The 12614-nt window shown below is 42.5% G+C and overlaps 1 protein-coding gene and 1 non-coding gene across 2 annotated transcripts in view; one reads left to right on the forward strand and one right to left on the reverse strand.

Moving 5' to 3' along the window:
• Positions 1-2704: 2704 nt before the first annotated feature.
• Positions 2705-12614, reverse strand: part of galnt14 (UDP-N-acetyl-alpha-D-galactosamine:polypeptide N-acetylgalactosaminyltransferase 14 (GalNAc-T14)) — a 157541-nt gene continuing 147631 nt past the window's right edge. The window contains exons 15-16 of the mRNA XM_054619043.1: positions 11212-11331; positions 2705-2897 (exon numbers count right to left, since the gene is read on the reverse strand). Of these exons, the coding sequence (XP_054475018.1) occupies positions 2739-2897; positions 11212-11331 (279 nt within the window). The 3' untranslated portion in view covers positions 2705-2738. The remainder of the gene's footprint in view (positions 2898-11211; positions 11332-12614) is intronic.
• trnat-ugu (transfer RNA threonine (anticodon UGU)) lies at positions 6308-6380 on the forward strand. The gene has a single exon. It is a non-coding gene; the product is annotated as a tRNA-Thr (tRNA).

Below are 12614 nucleotides of genomic sequence, written 5' to 3' on the forward strand. Positions count from 1 at the left end.
TTCTGATAATCCATGACGTCAAAACCTGAGAAATGAATCAATTATGACTGATGAAGAGCAGGAGGAAAGTCTGCACACACATCCTCCCTCCCTGTGTGTGTGTGTGTGTGTGTGTGTGTGTGTGTGTGTGTGTGTGTATGTATGTGTGTGTGTGTGTGTGTGTGTGTGTGTGTGTGTATGTGTGTGTGTGTGTGCATTTCAGTGCATTATGCATTTTGCATGAAAGCAGCAACATAAAGCACAGCCTCTCTTTAGACTCATGTTATGATGTAAAGCTCTTTGCATTGTTGAACCACTGATATCTTATTATTCTCATGTAAATACTAACACATCCTCATAAAGGGAGCACAGCGTACACTCCTTTATTCTCCTCTTTATGGGCAGAATGATGTCCTCTCATTTATTAGACAGACAGAACAGCACTTTTTTTAAATGTAATTATTATTTTTCCATCATAAGGATCATATATTCAGGTTTATTCACCTCTAGCTTCCCTCTCTGCAGAAGCCTGTACGGCTGTTTAGGGTCGGAGCAGTAAATGTAGTAATTGTTGGCTATAATTTTGCTAAAATATAATTTTACCGTTGCTCATATTTCTTGTGTGGATACTTGAAATAGTAGTAAATAGTAATAGGTAGCACATTATTTGTAGCAGCAGCATAAGAAGAAGTAAAATAGTAGAAGCAGTTCCATAAGTGGGAGAAGTGGGTAATAATACAAGTAGTTATAATAATAGTATTGTAAAGTGTATTGCTATAGTAGCAGTACTAGTAGAAGCAGTTAAGTTAGTGGTAGAAGTGTGTAATAATATTAGTAGTGATGGCTATAAGCTATAGTAGCAGTATCATTAGAGATAGGAGGAGTGTTTGCTTGTATTAGTGACGTTAGTACTGCAGTTGAAGTATTTGTACTAGGTCGTAGTACTTGCAGTTAAAGTAACAGTAGTAATGGCAGTGCTCCAGTACTGTAAGGAGAATATTTTCACTTGAATTGTGGTGTTTAACGAATATGATAAAGGTGGTATTATAAGTTATTAAGACATAAAGACACAATAAATCTGCATTTTGCTATGTTTCTTGATTTGAAATGCTGTTTGTGTCTTTTAAAAAACCAAACTGAACAGACTGCACCAGTGGAAGCTTTCAGAACTGCACCTGCATGTCAATGAAATACAAACAGCCATTATAAAACCTTTATTCAGGAGCCAAACAGGATATCAAAATGATGCAGTGGATGAATTCAAACACAGGAAAGTTGGGAAACAAGTTGTAGAGAATCTGTCCCAAAATAAAAAAAAATGGAAACAGTGTCTTGCAAAATGATTGTTGGGGAAGTTTCGAGGAGATTACTCCAACATTTCTATTTGTGAACTTGTGTTTCGATTTGAAATGAAAAATCAAAGAATATAGTCACATGACTGGAGGGTCACATGTCTTGTCAGTGTGCTCAGATGTATGTCAGTGATGTGACCAAAAAAAACATCAAAAGTGGACATTTTTCCTAAAAAAAACATCCTCTGAACAGCATAATAGTTTTTGCAAATCCTCCAAACGTGCACAAGAAATCTGAACGATACCAACGAGTGTCATAAAGGCGACTGAGAAAAGCTTTTCCCCCAGTTTGAAAAAAGTTAGCGTGTGGGGAAAGAAAACAACTGAAACTTGTAGAAAAACTCCTACATGAACAGCAGGAAACACGGAAATCTGCTGATCGACAGTATGAGATGTGCTGCAGACATGCTGCTCTCGTTCTCACATGTTCACTCCTCATTGTGCCTCTGTGTCTCTGTGTTCACCTGTAGCCCTTTTCTCTCTGTGTGGTTATTATATAATTCTGTGTCAGATTGTCTCTATTATCTGCTTTTTACGGGGGAAAGTGTTTTCATCTCCTCTGCATGCTTCAGTAGTAGTAGGTTGTTTTCCTGTCACGTCACATCTTTTACTCTCTTTCGGTACAAAGCAATCCGGAGCTCTGTCTCACAAAGCAGGGTGACGAAGTTTTCTTTCAAACTTGCTTTCTTTCTTTGCTACTTTAATAATATTTCTGCTTTGTGAGACAGGTTAGAGGTGGTCAGCTGGGTTTTGTGGGTCACTGAACCAAGATGCTTGTGTGGTTTTAAGTAATGAATTAAAGGATTTACTTTCACTTCCTGGTCTGATCCCAAGAAGAATTTGGATTCAACGTTTGACAATCCGATCTGGATGCTTCAGTAAAGACAGTTACGGTCATTTTTTACCAAGTAAACTAAAGATTCTTGGAGTTGGGCTTGGTTTTAATTCCCAGATTCTTAAACATTCTCCAACACAGACACGTCTGTTGCAAACGATTACAAGAAAACGTTTTTATTCCTCAAGCAAAGTTTGTGTCCGACTGGAATATGACAGGTCAGGGTTTTAAGGTGCACTTGGTTTGACTCTTCTACAAACTTCTCAACTGCCTCAAACACACACAAGCTTTGATCAGACATTCCTGACGCGTCTCTTCCTTTAATAATGTTTCCATCCGTCAGGGATCTCCCATGAATCAGGGTTTCAGACCCGACAGATCCACACGTCATCTCCTCTCCTGATAAACAGTGAAGAGGCGTCTAAACACTCTTGATAAACTTTTCCTCTCGGCGCCTTGACGTGACGCGCTCGTGCATCTTCCCTCCGTCAGAGCAGCAGCCGTCCCTGCGCAGGTCTTTGAGGCTGTGGATGGGTGACATTGTGGAGGTGAAAGGTCACGGGGTCAAGGGGTCAGGAGAAGGGGACCTCCCATCTCTGTGTGTACGCACTCAGTTCACAGGGGCTGATGACCAGCATTCGGGAGGAGTCCATCCCGTCCAGAGCCATCTCCGAGTCCAGGCAGAACCGGGACACCAGGTGCTCCAGGTGAGTCCCCGACTTCTGCCACCGCTGCAGGGAAAAAAAACAGAGAAAGAGTTTAAAAAAAGAGCAAATAATACGATCTGTTCATGTCATCTACACTTTCCTTCTTTGTAGAAATGAAAGGTGCAAAAACAATCAAATATGAATAGAAGATATTTCCCAAAAGATAAAGTTTACTTCTCAGTTTAGTAAAAAAATCAAACCAACAATTGTTCCTTATTTTGATTTCATAGCTCACTACTGATCCTGAAACTGTACTGTAGTAGAAGAAGGTAATACTGCAGCACGCCAGGCAGTAATTGTTCAGGTTGCAGCTCGTAGGATCTTATTGATGCTGAAACCTGCAGTCATCTGAGACCGGCTCTGAAAAGGTCTCCAGTCATGCTCTGCGGTTCAGGTAGAAAAATGCAAAAGAACATTAATCTGCAATGAGATTTGATGTCACAACGGCTGTTTCAGGCGACTTCTTTCAGTGTTTACTGTCGGTCAGACTCATTGACAAGCGTTTAGATTGAATCATGTATAAATCACGTTTTTATTTTGTAAGCTGCACGAAAACATAAATGTTGTTTTGCTCGAGTCCTCGTCTCCACGAATATCTACAACGGAGGTGGAGAGAGTAAAGAAATGAATGAAAAATACAGCCAAAATAGCTAGATTAGGGGAAATACACCAGACAGACTGTCATGCCTGTCAAGTGCACTGTTTAATGTTGTCATGGAAACGTAACAGACAACTTAAATAGCTGGTGATTCCTGTCAGTCACCACTAGATGGAGGCCACTCCTCTCTTTCTGCTGTGGGGTCGTTGTTCTCCGCCCCAAACACACACTTTTGCACTCTTTTCATGTGTTTTGGTTGTGCATGCAAAAGTGTGTGTGTGTGTGTGTGTGTGTGTGTGTGTGTGTGTGTGTGTGTGTGTGTGTGTGTGTGTGTGTGTGTGTGTGTGTGTGTGTGTGTGTGTGCATTATTCATAGCTGGATTCCTTATCTGGAAAACAAAGCGGCAGATATGATCAGACATGAAAAGAGGCTTTCATCCAGCTGTGGCTGTGAAACCCATGAGAGAGAGAGAGAGAGAGAGAGAGAGAGAGAGAGAGAGAGAGTCAGGGTGTGGGCATGAAATATCTGTGAGTGCATCTTTGTGTGTCTGTGATTTGAGTGTGCACACGTATTTGATTGTGTACGTGTGTTTATATATGTGTATCATTGTGTATGTTGGGAGGGAGCGGCTGTGTTGTGTTTGCAGGGCCTCTTATGCGTATCACTGTCATATCTTGATCTCTTAAGGCCTTGTTACAACACACACACACACACACACACACACACACACAGGCTTTGTTCTGTAGAGTTGCATTGTGGGTCCGCTGCGGCGTTGTCAAGATGACACGCTCATTACAGTGTAGCGACGGGCCGCAGAGCTTTTTAATTGAAAAAAAAAAAAAAAAAAAAAAGACGGAGGGATAATTAAAAGTAAATCAATTAGTATTCACCTCATTACTGAGCGCTGCAGCACTGCTGACGTCGGCCGTCCAGAATAACACACTTTGCATCTGTCCTCCTGCTTAACATCCTGTACAGGCAATACGTTACTCCATCTGTTTGTTCCTCTCTGGGGCTTATGAGGGTATTAACATGCCATGACTAGTTATTGGGTTTCCTTCTTCAGGGGAGTTCAATTAGTTTTTTTTCCTTGTTGTTTTTGTATAAAATGAGTGCAGTGCCCCTTTGGAGCGTTTGGAAGTTCGGACGTTAGTATATCCAGCATCCAGCAGCAGAAGTGAACTGTGGACGGCAGGCTTGACTCCCAGGAGAGAGTCCCAGAGTGAAGCCAATGCTGAAGTGTCCTAAAGCTGCATTCTCTCTACTGACCACCAGGGGGCGACTCCTCTGGTTGTATAGAAGTCTATGAGAAAATGACTCTACTTCTCTCTTGATTTATTCCCTCAGTAAACATTGTAAACATGAGTTTATGGTCTCAATCTCTAGTTTCAAGTCTTCTTCAATACAGCATGATGTTCATTTAGTAAATGATGTTGCAAATTTCCCCGCTCCGGGACTAATAAAGGATTATCTTATCTTATCTTATCTTATCTTATCTTATCTTATCTTATCTTATCTTATCTTATGCTCCATTTAGAGTGTGAGGTCACGGTTACCTTTGATCACAGTTCATCTTTGAGTGGACATTTGCTCCACGGCGTTCAGTAAAATATCGCATTCATCTGAACGGGACGCACGTGAGGTCACAGTGACCTTGACCTTTGACCTCCTCCACAATCTAATCAGTTCATTCTCGAGTCCAAGTCTAAATACTTTAGGAACGTTTGTACTCTGTTAGCATTGAACTTGAGACCACCTTTGTTCTGCAAAACACCACGGTGACGGTTAATACAATGAGACACAGAGTCACACACACTCACACACACACACACACACACACACACACACACACACACACACACACACACACACACACACACACACACACACACACACACACACACACACAGAGCTGGTGTGACCCAAGACAAACCCTGAATATCTGGAGAGAATTCAGATCACCGGTAACAGGGACGGACGTGCAGCTCTGACTGCCATAAGCAACAACAACAACAACAACAACAACAACAACAACAACAACAACAACAACAACAGCAGCAACAACAACAACAACAACAACAGCTGCTCTTAACATCAGACTGTTTGTTATTGAGTATTAGACATATAGAGCCAAGAGAGGCCCGGGTTCCATCCCAGGCTGGACCGCCCTTCTATGTGGAGCCTGTTCCCCCTGCGTCAGCATCAGGTTCTCTGCAGAGTTCTCCAGCTTTCTCTCCACACTCCAAAGACATGCAGCTCTGGTTAGGTGATGTCTCATAATTGTTAAAATGAGCGTGAATGTTTGTCTGTCTCTAGGTGTCGGCCCTGTGATAGTCTGGTTATCTGTCTGGGGTGAACACTGCCTCATCATCCAATGAGGGCTGAGATTGTTTTGACTGTGGCTCAGTGGAGAGCAGAGTCGTCCTCCAATCAGAGGATCGGCGGTTCGATCCCCGGCTCCGGCAGTCCATGTCGACGTGTCCTTGTGCAAGACAGTTAATCTGCCATCGCTGTATGAATGTTAGTTAGACTGAGAGTCCTGATGTGCAGGTGTCACCTTGCACGGTAGCCCCTGTTATCAGTGTTAATGGGAATGATTTCAACTCCAACTGGGTCCCAACAGACATGTTATTTTTCACAGTATATTAAATTTAGCTGAATGCTGTTAGACATTTTAAACTGACTCTATAGCTCAATGGAGTTTATTCAGAAGCTGCGTCACAGAGTCAACTGGTTAGGTCACATTAACTTAACAATACCAGATATGTCAACAGGGTGTGTCCTCCTCCATCTGTCAACTATTAATACGTCTGTGACAATAATGCACATCAGGTAAGGCCCTATAGCTCAGTGGTTAGAGCACTGGTCTTGTAAACCAGGGGTCGCGAGTTCAATTCTCGCTGGGGCCTGATCACTTTTTCATTAGATCAATTAGACATCAATGAAAAGTGAAACCAAAACTCCATGAAATGACCGTCACAGTGTGAGACTGTTGTAAGGTCACGAGGCATCAGGAGACTCCTCACACCGAGAGACCGTCTACTGTAACTCTTCACCACGGCTCATGTTTCCTTCCTTCATTTTTGTCTTCTTTTTTTGTTGGAGAAAACATGTTCCAAGAGTGGGACGCAGAAATCGCCAAACTCGAGGCTCCATGACGTCAGTCCACAGGCCAATAGGTGACGTAAAGATGACTACATCCACTTCTTTTCTACAGTCTATGGTCTGTCACAGAGCTTAAGCTCCGCCCCCACGCCACTGCTGCACAGGGCACTATAATGAACGTGTAGCATGTCCAAATTGAACCAACTTCGACACTGCACATCCCTGGGTTCTCAGCGATACCCCCTCCAAGTGTGGTGTAGATCGAAGGAACCGTTCTCCAGATATGTGACGGACAGACACACAGACAGACACACACACACACACACACACACACACACACACACACACACACACACACACACACACACACACACACACACACACACACACACACACACACACACATTCGTAGAGACTCCAGATATATACTACATTTGTGAAAACAACATGGATTTCTAAAAGTAACAATCCATGAGCTGCAAAATACAACCTGAAGAACTACTGTGAGGTGGCCCTGATCTTCAGTAAACGTCTTAACACGCCACGCGTTCTGTGGAAACCTCACGAGGACATGACAGAGACCAGCATGATCTGTGATGTCACGGTTGTTGACATTCCTGATCCCAGATATCTGTCTCGATCATATCTGTGATTCATATCAGGGTCAGCGAAGACCACGAGGTGTGATCGGACACGGTACACCAGGTGTCTCATGGCCAGCTCACTGCAGGAACTTTAAGGCACCATGACCGATGATTTTTCAAAATAAACCTCAGTTGAAATGCACAGTTTCCGCATGATTGATAGCGTCTTCTCAAAATAAACTCCTATGAAAATATAGTTTCTGCTCGCTACATGCATACAGTATCTTTTCAAAATAAACTTATGTTAAAATGTACAGTTTCTGCTCTTTAAATGCATATTGTCTTTTCAAAATAAACTTCCATGCAAATGTGCAGTTTCCGCATTCTTTAAGCATAGTGTCTTTTCAAAATAAACTCAAAAATGTACAGTTTCTACGTGTTACATGCATACAGTGTCCTTTCAAAATAAACTTCCAATGTAGGTTTACTTAGTTTTTAGGTTTACTTGGTTAATTTAAGGCAACAAGAGTACTTGGTTAGTGTTAGAAAAAGATTGTGGTTTAGGTTAAAGTAATGTGTTAAATAAGTATGTTTGTTATGTTACTTATGTTAGTCTTCTTTCCTTCCTCCTTTTTCATTTCCTTGTCTTTTTAATCCCTCCTTTCTCCCCCTCCTCTCTCTTTATTTCCTTATCTCTGTTTTTGTTTTCTTCCCCTTTAAAAATAAATCATATTTTCAAGATGTTTTTCAGATGTTGAACTTTTTCCCTTCAACTTTACTTCTTTCTCTCTATTCCCCCTCTCTTTATTATGGTCTGTTTAGCTCTACTGTCTCCACCACTTTCTGTCTGTCTGTCCTGTCTTTCTGAATGTCTCTCGTCCCATCACCCCCATCTCTCTCTATCCTTATTATAAACTCACTCTGCATTTTTTCCTCTCGCTCTCTCTCTCTCTCTGAGTCAGTGTCTCTCTACCAGTCAGCTCCTGGCTGTGTTTCTTCAGTGGATCTTCACTCTAATTAGCTATCATCGCTCTACTTCCTGCCCTCTAATACACACACACACACACACACACACACACACACCACTGGGACATGTAGCATCACTCGGTGTGTGTGTGTGTGTGTGTGTGTGTGTGTGTGTGTGTGTGTGTGTGTGTGTGTGTGTGTGTGTGTGTGTGTGTGTGTGTGTGTGTGTGTTGGTACAAAGGTTTACTAGTTTCAGTTACATGACAGCGATGCGCTCCACTGGCTCAGCTTAAGTACAAACACAAACACACACACACACACATAAGCTCTCCTGTGTGTGTGTGTGTGTGTGTGTGTGTGTGTGTGTGTGTGTGTGTGTGTGTGTGTGTGTGTGTATATTTTTATGCGTGTGTGTGTGTCTCTCATTTTATACCTAAGCTCCTTCTGCTCCTTTCCTTTACTTCTTCTCTTCGCTTTCTCCTCTTCTCATTCTAACTAGCCTTTTTTAAATGATTTTCTTCCTTTCTTCTCCATCTTCCCTTCCTTCATTATATCCATCCTACCTTCTTTTCTTCTTTTCTCACTTCCTTCCTTCTACGTGTCTTTCTTTAATTAATTCTTCCTTCCTTCCCCCCTTTCTTTCGCTTTCCTTGCTTCCTTCCTGGCTACCTTACTTTCTTTCATTTAGTTTCTTCCTTCCTCTCTTTCACTTTCTTTCTTCCTTCCTATCTTTTTTGTTCATTTCTCCTTCCTTTCTTTCTCTTTCCTTCCTTCCCTTTCTCCATCTATCTTTATTCTCCTGCTTTCTTTCATTCTTCCTTCCCTCCTTTTCCTCTTTCAATCACTTTCCTTACTTGCTTCCATCCTTTCTACCTTTCTTTCTTGCGTTCATTCTTCCTTCCTTCCCTTTCCCTCTCTTTCACTTTTCTTCCTTCCTTCATGTCTATCCTCTTTTCTTTCATTGAGTATTTCTTCCTTCCCTTCTTTCACCTTCCTCTCTTTCTACCTACTTTTCTTACTTACTTTCTATCCTTTGTTCATTTCTCCTTCCTTTCATCCTTTCTTTCTCTTTCCTTCCTTCCTTCCACTTATCAATCCTACTTTCTTTTCTTCCTCCCTTCCTTTGTTTCTTCATTGCATATTTCTTCCTTCCTTTTTCCTCTTTCCATCACTTTCCATACGTCCTCCCTTCCTGTGTACCTATCTTTCCTTTGTGTTCTTCCTTTCTTCCTTTCCCTCTCTCTCTTTCAATTTCCTTCCTTCCTTCCTTCCTTCCTTCCTTCCTTCCTTCCTTCCTTCCTTCCTTCCTCCCTTCCTTCCTTCCTTCCTTCCTTCATGTCCACCTTCCTTATTTTTATAGTATTTCTTCGTTCCTTCCTTTCTTTCAATTTCCTCTCATCCATTTTCGGTAGGCACCTTCTTCCTTTTCTTCCCTACATTCTTTCTTTCTTATTTAACTCCTTTATTTCTGTCTTTCCTTCCTTCCTTCCATCCTTCTTTTCTTCCTTTCTTTTGTTATCTTGCTCTGTTCAGCTGCATCGTGCTGCATCGGACACATGCTGGGTCTGAAGACACCGCCGTCCTCATCGTTCATCACGCTGTTCTTCTCCTTCCCTTCCTCCGCTGTCACGTCTGCTGTAGCTCAACGTCTTGGTGTTGTTGCCACAGTGGAACTGAAGCCGCTGTCTCATCCTGTCTCATTCTGTCTCATTCTGTCTCATTCTGTCTCATCCTGTCTCATTCTGTCTCATTCTGTCTCATTCTGTCTCATTCTGTCTCATCCTGTCTCATTCTGTCTCATCCTGTCTCATTCTGTCTCATTACTGTGGAGCCAGAGGAGGACACGGAGGACTCCTGATCAGATTCACTGTGTTTGATGTATTTCGCTTCTTCACTCACTTTGAGGTGCTGCTGTTTATTCTCTCGGTGTGCTACGTGAGTAAAGTAACGCCTCACATGACGCAGAACTGGACAGTTTGTTCAGGACTTTACTCTTTTTCCTCCTCTCTTCCTTGATCTCTTCCTCTTTCTCAGATCCCTCTTTCCTCTTCATCATCACACCATTCTTTCCTTCCTCCTTTTTCATTTCCTTGTCTTATTTTTTGCTGCCTTTCTCTGCCTCCTTCCCTCTCATTTCTCTGCTTGTCTTTCCTCCTCTCTCTTTACTTCACTCATCTTTGTTTTCGTGTTCTCTTCTCCTTCTCCTCCATCTTCTATCCTTCCATCTCTTTCTTTCCGGCCACTTCATCTTTCACAACCCGTCACTCGTGACTCAAAGATCAAATAATGCATAACAGTGATGACAAACGCAGTGAATCACACACACACACACACACACACACACACACACACACACACACACACACACACACACACACACACACACACACACACACACACACACACACACACACACTTGTCCATGCAGACTGAACAGTTGGTGAGGTGTAATGAGCTGATCTTCACCCTAATTCTCTCTCTCCCTTGACTCACCCCTCCCTCCCTTTCTCTTCCTCTCCTCTCCTCCTTTGTCTGACTTGCTTCACCTTTCCACCTATGTCTCTATGTCTCTCTCTCTCTCTCTCTCTCTCTCTCTCTCTCTCTCAGGTGATTTATTGGTTGTCAGGTTGTTCTCTGCTGCAGGGGCTTCCGTCAAGGTGTCCAGTGGTCAGGTAATGACAAGTGTGTGTGTGTGTGTGTGTGTGAAAAGTATTTCAAGCTGCCTGTCCAGAAATCTGTCAAGCATCTGCCCCTGTAGCGTGAATGTGTGTGTGTGTGTGTGTGTGTGTGTGTGTGTGTGTGTGTGTGTGTGTGTGTGTGTGTGTGTGTGTGTGTGTGTGTGTGTGTGTTACGATCATCTTTAGACAAATTTATCTTTAGATTAATTAACATTTAGATTAATTTAGCAGCCACATGATATACGATAGTGACTTGCCTGTGGCTTCACACCACATTAAATGAGTGTGTATCCGTGTGTGTGTATCCGTGTGTGTGTGTGTGTGTGTGTGTGTGTGTGTGTGTGTGTGTGTGTGTGTGTGTGTGTGTGTGTGTGTGTGTGTGTGTGTGTGTGTGTGTGCGTGCAGACCTGCTTGCCGTCGGCCATGTTGCAGGGCATCAGGAGGACCTGGGAGGCCGGGAAGGTGGTGGACAGAGACAGACAGAGCTGCTGCTGTCGGATCTGCTGCCCGTGAGTGTACACCCACTCCTGCAGACGCAGACAGAGAGAGAAGGTTAGAAAGATTATTTTTATCATTTCAGTCTATCTCTAACGTTGTTTGTCAGTTGTTGTTGTTTTTCTAAATTGACATTTCAGAGTGCTGCTCAGGCTTTGTTTCTGATAAGCGGTCACGAAGATAAAGTCACTCAGGGAGAAGCAAGAAATGTAGAAAAGAAACATCAAAGTACATTTTCACTTTGTTGTTACTTTACTGGTGTTTTTTCATTTAGTGTCCCTGTACGTTTGCAGTGGTTGGTAACCTTTTCTATCATTAGGTAAACTGGCGACCCCTGAGTAAGTGACATATTTCATTTTGTATTTAATGCAAAACAATGACAGTACAGTACGACCAATAAACTGTATGATTGACTCAAGCAGTGAAAGTAATAGGACGTTTAAAACAAGTGATTTTGGATAGTCTGATGCAGCTCACACACACACACACACACACACACACACACACACACACACACACACACACACACACACACACACGCACACACACACACACACACACACACTGTTGCAAGCAGCAAATAATAAGGAGGTCAAGGTTCAAAGTTACAGCGCCCTGATGTATTAATAATCATGTAGGAGAGAATCGTGTTGAGAAAGAAAATAAGAGTCGAGAGGAGAAACAGACACACACACCACACACACACACACACACACACACACACACACACACACACACACACACACACACACACACACACACACACACACACACACACACACACACACACAGTGAATGTGTAACTAGGTCAGGGTTATTATAGTTGCTCGCAGGATCCATGATAAATTCAACCTGTCCGTTGTTTGTGTGTGTGTGTGTGTGTGTGTGTGTGTGTGTGTGTGTGTGTGTGTGTGTGTGTGTGTGTGTGTGTGTGTGTTTGTGTTTTAAGGGCTCTCCACACCTTCGGGGGACAGACTGTATAAAGGTCACACCAAAGTGAACCACATCTTGCAACACACACACACACACACACACACACACACACACACACACACACACACACACACACACACACACACACACACACACACACACACACACACACACACACACACACACTGGTATGTCTAAATAAAAGGGGACACATATTTTAATTATTGTCATGTAATCTTTACAAGATAAGGCACAAATAGATTAATAATGCTGTGACTAATGATTATATTCATTATTGTCTGTATTTATTTAGTGTGAGAGCCAAACATTAATAAAATCCAATTAAATAAAACAGAGAGCAGCAATGTTGTTGTCCCCACTG

Source organism: Anoplopoma fimbria, chromosome 18 (assembly GCF_027596085.1).
Source record: "Anoplopoma fimbria isolate UVic2021 breed Golden Eagle Sablefish chromosome 18, Afim_UVic_2022, whole genome shotgun sequence".
NCBI classification, from domain to species: domain Eukaryota; kingdom Metazoa; phylum Chordata; class Actinopteri; order Perciformes; family Anoplopomatidae; genus Anoplopoma; species Anoplopoma fimbria.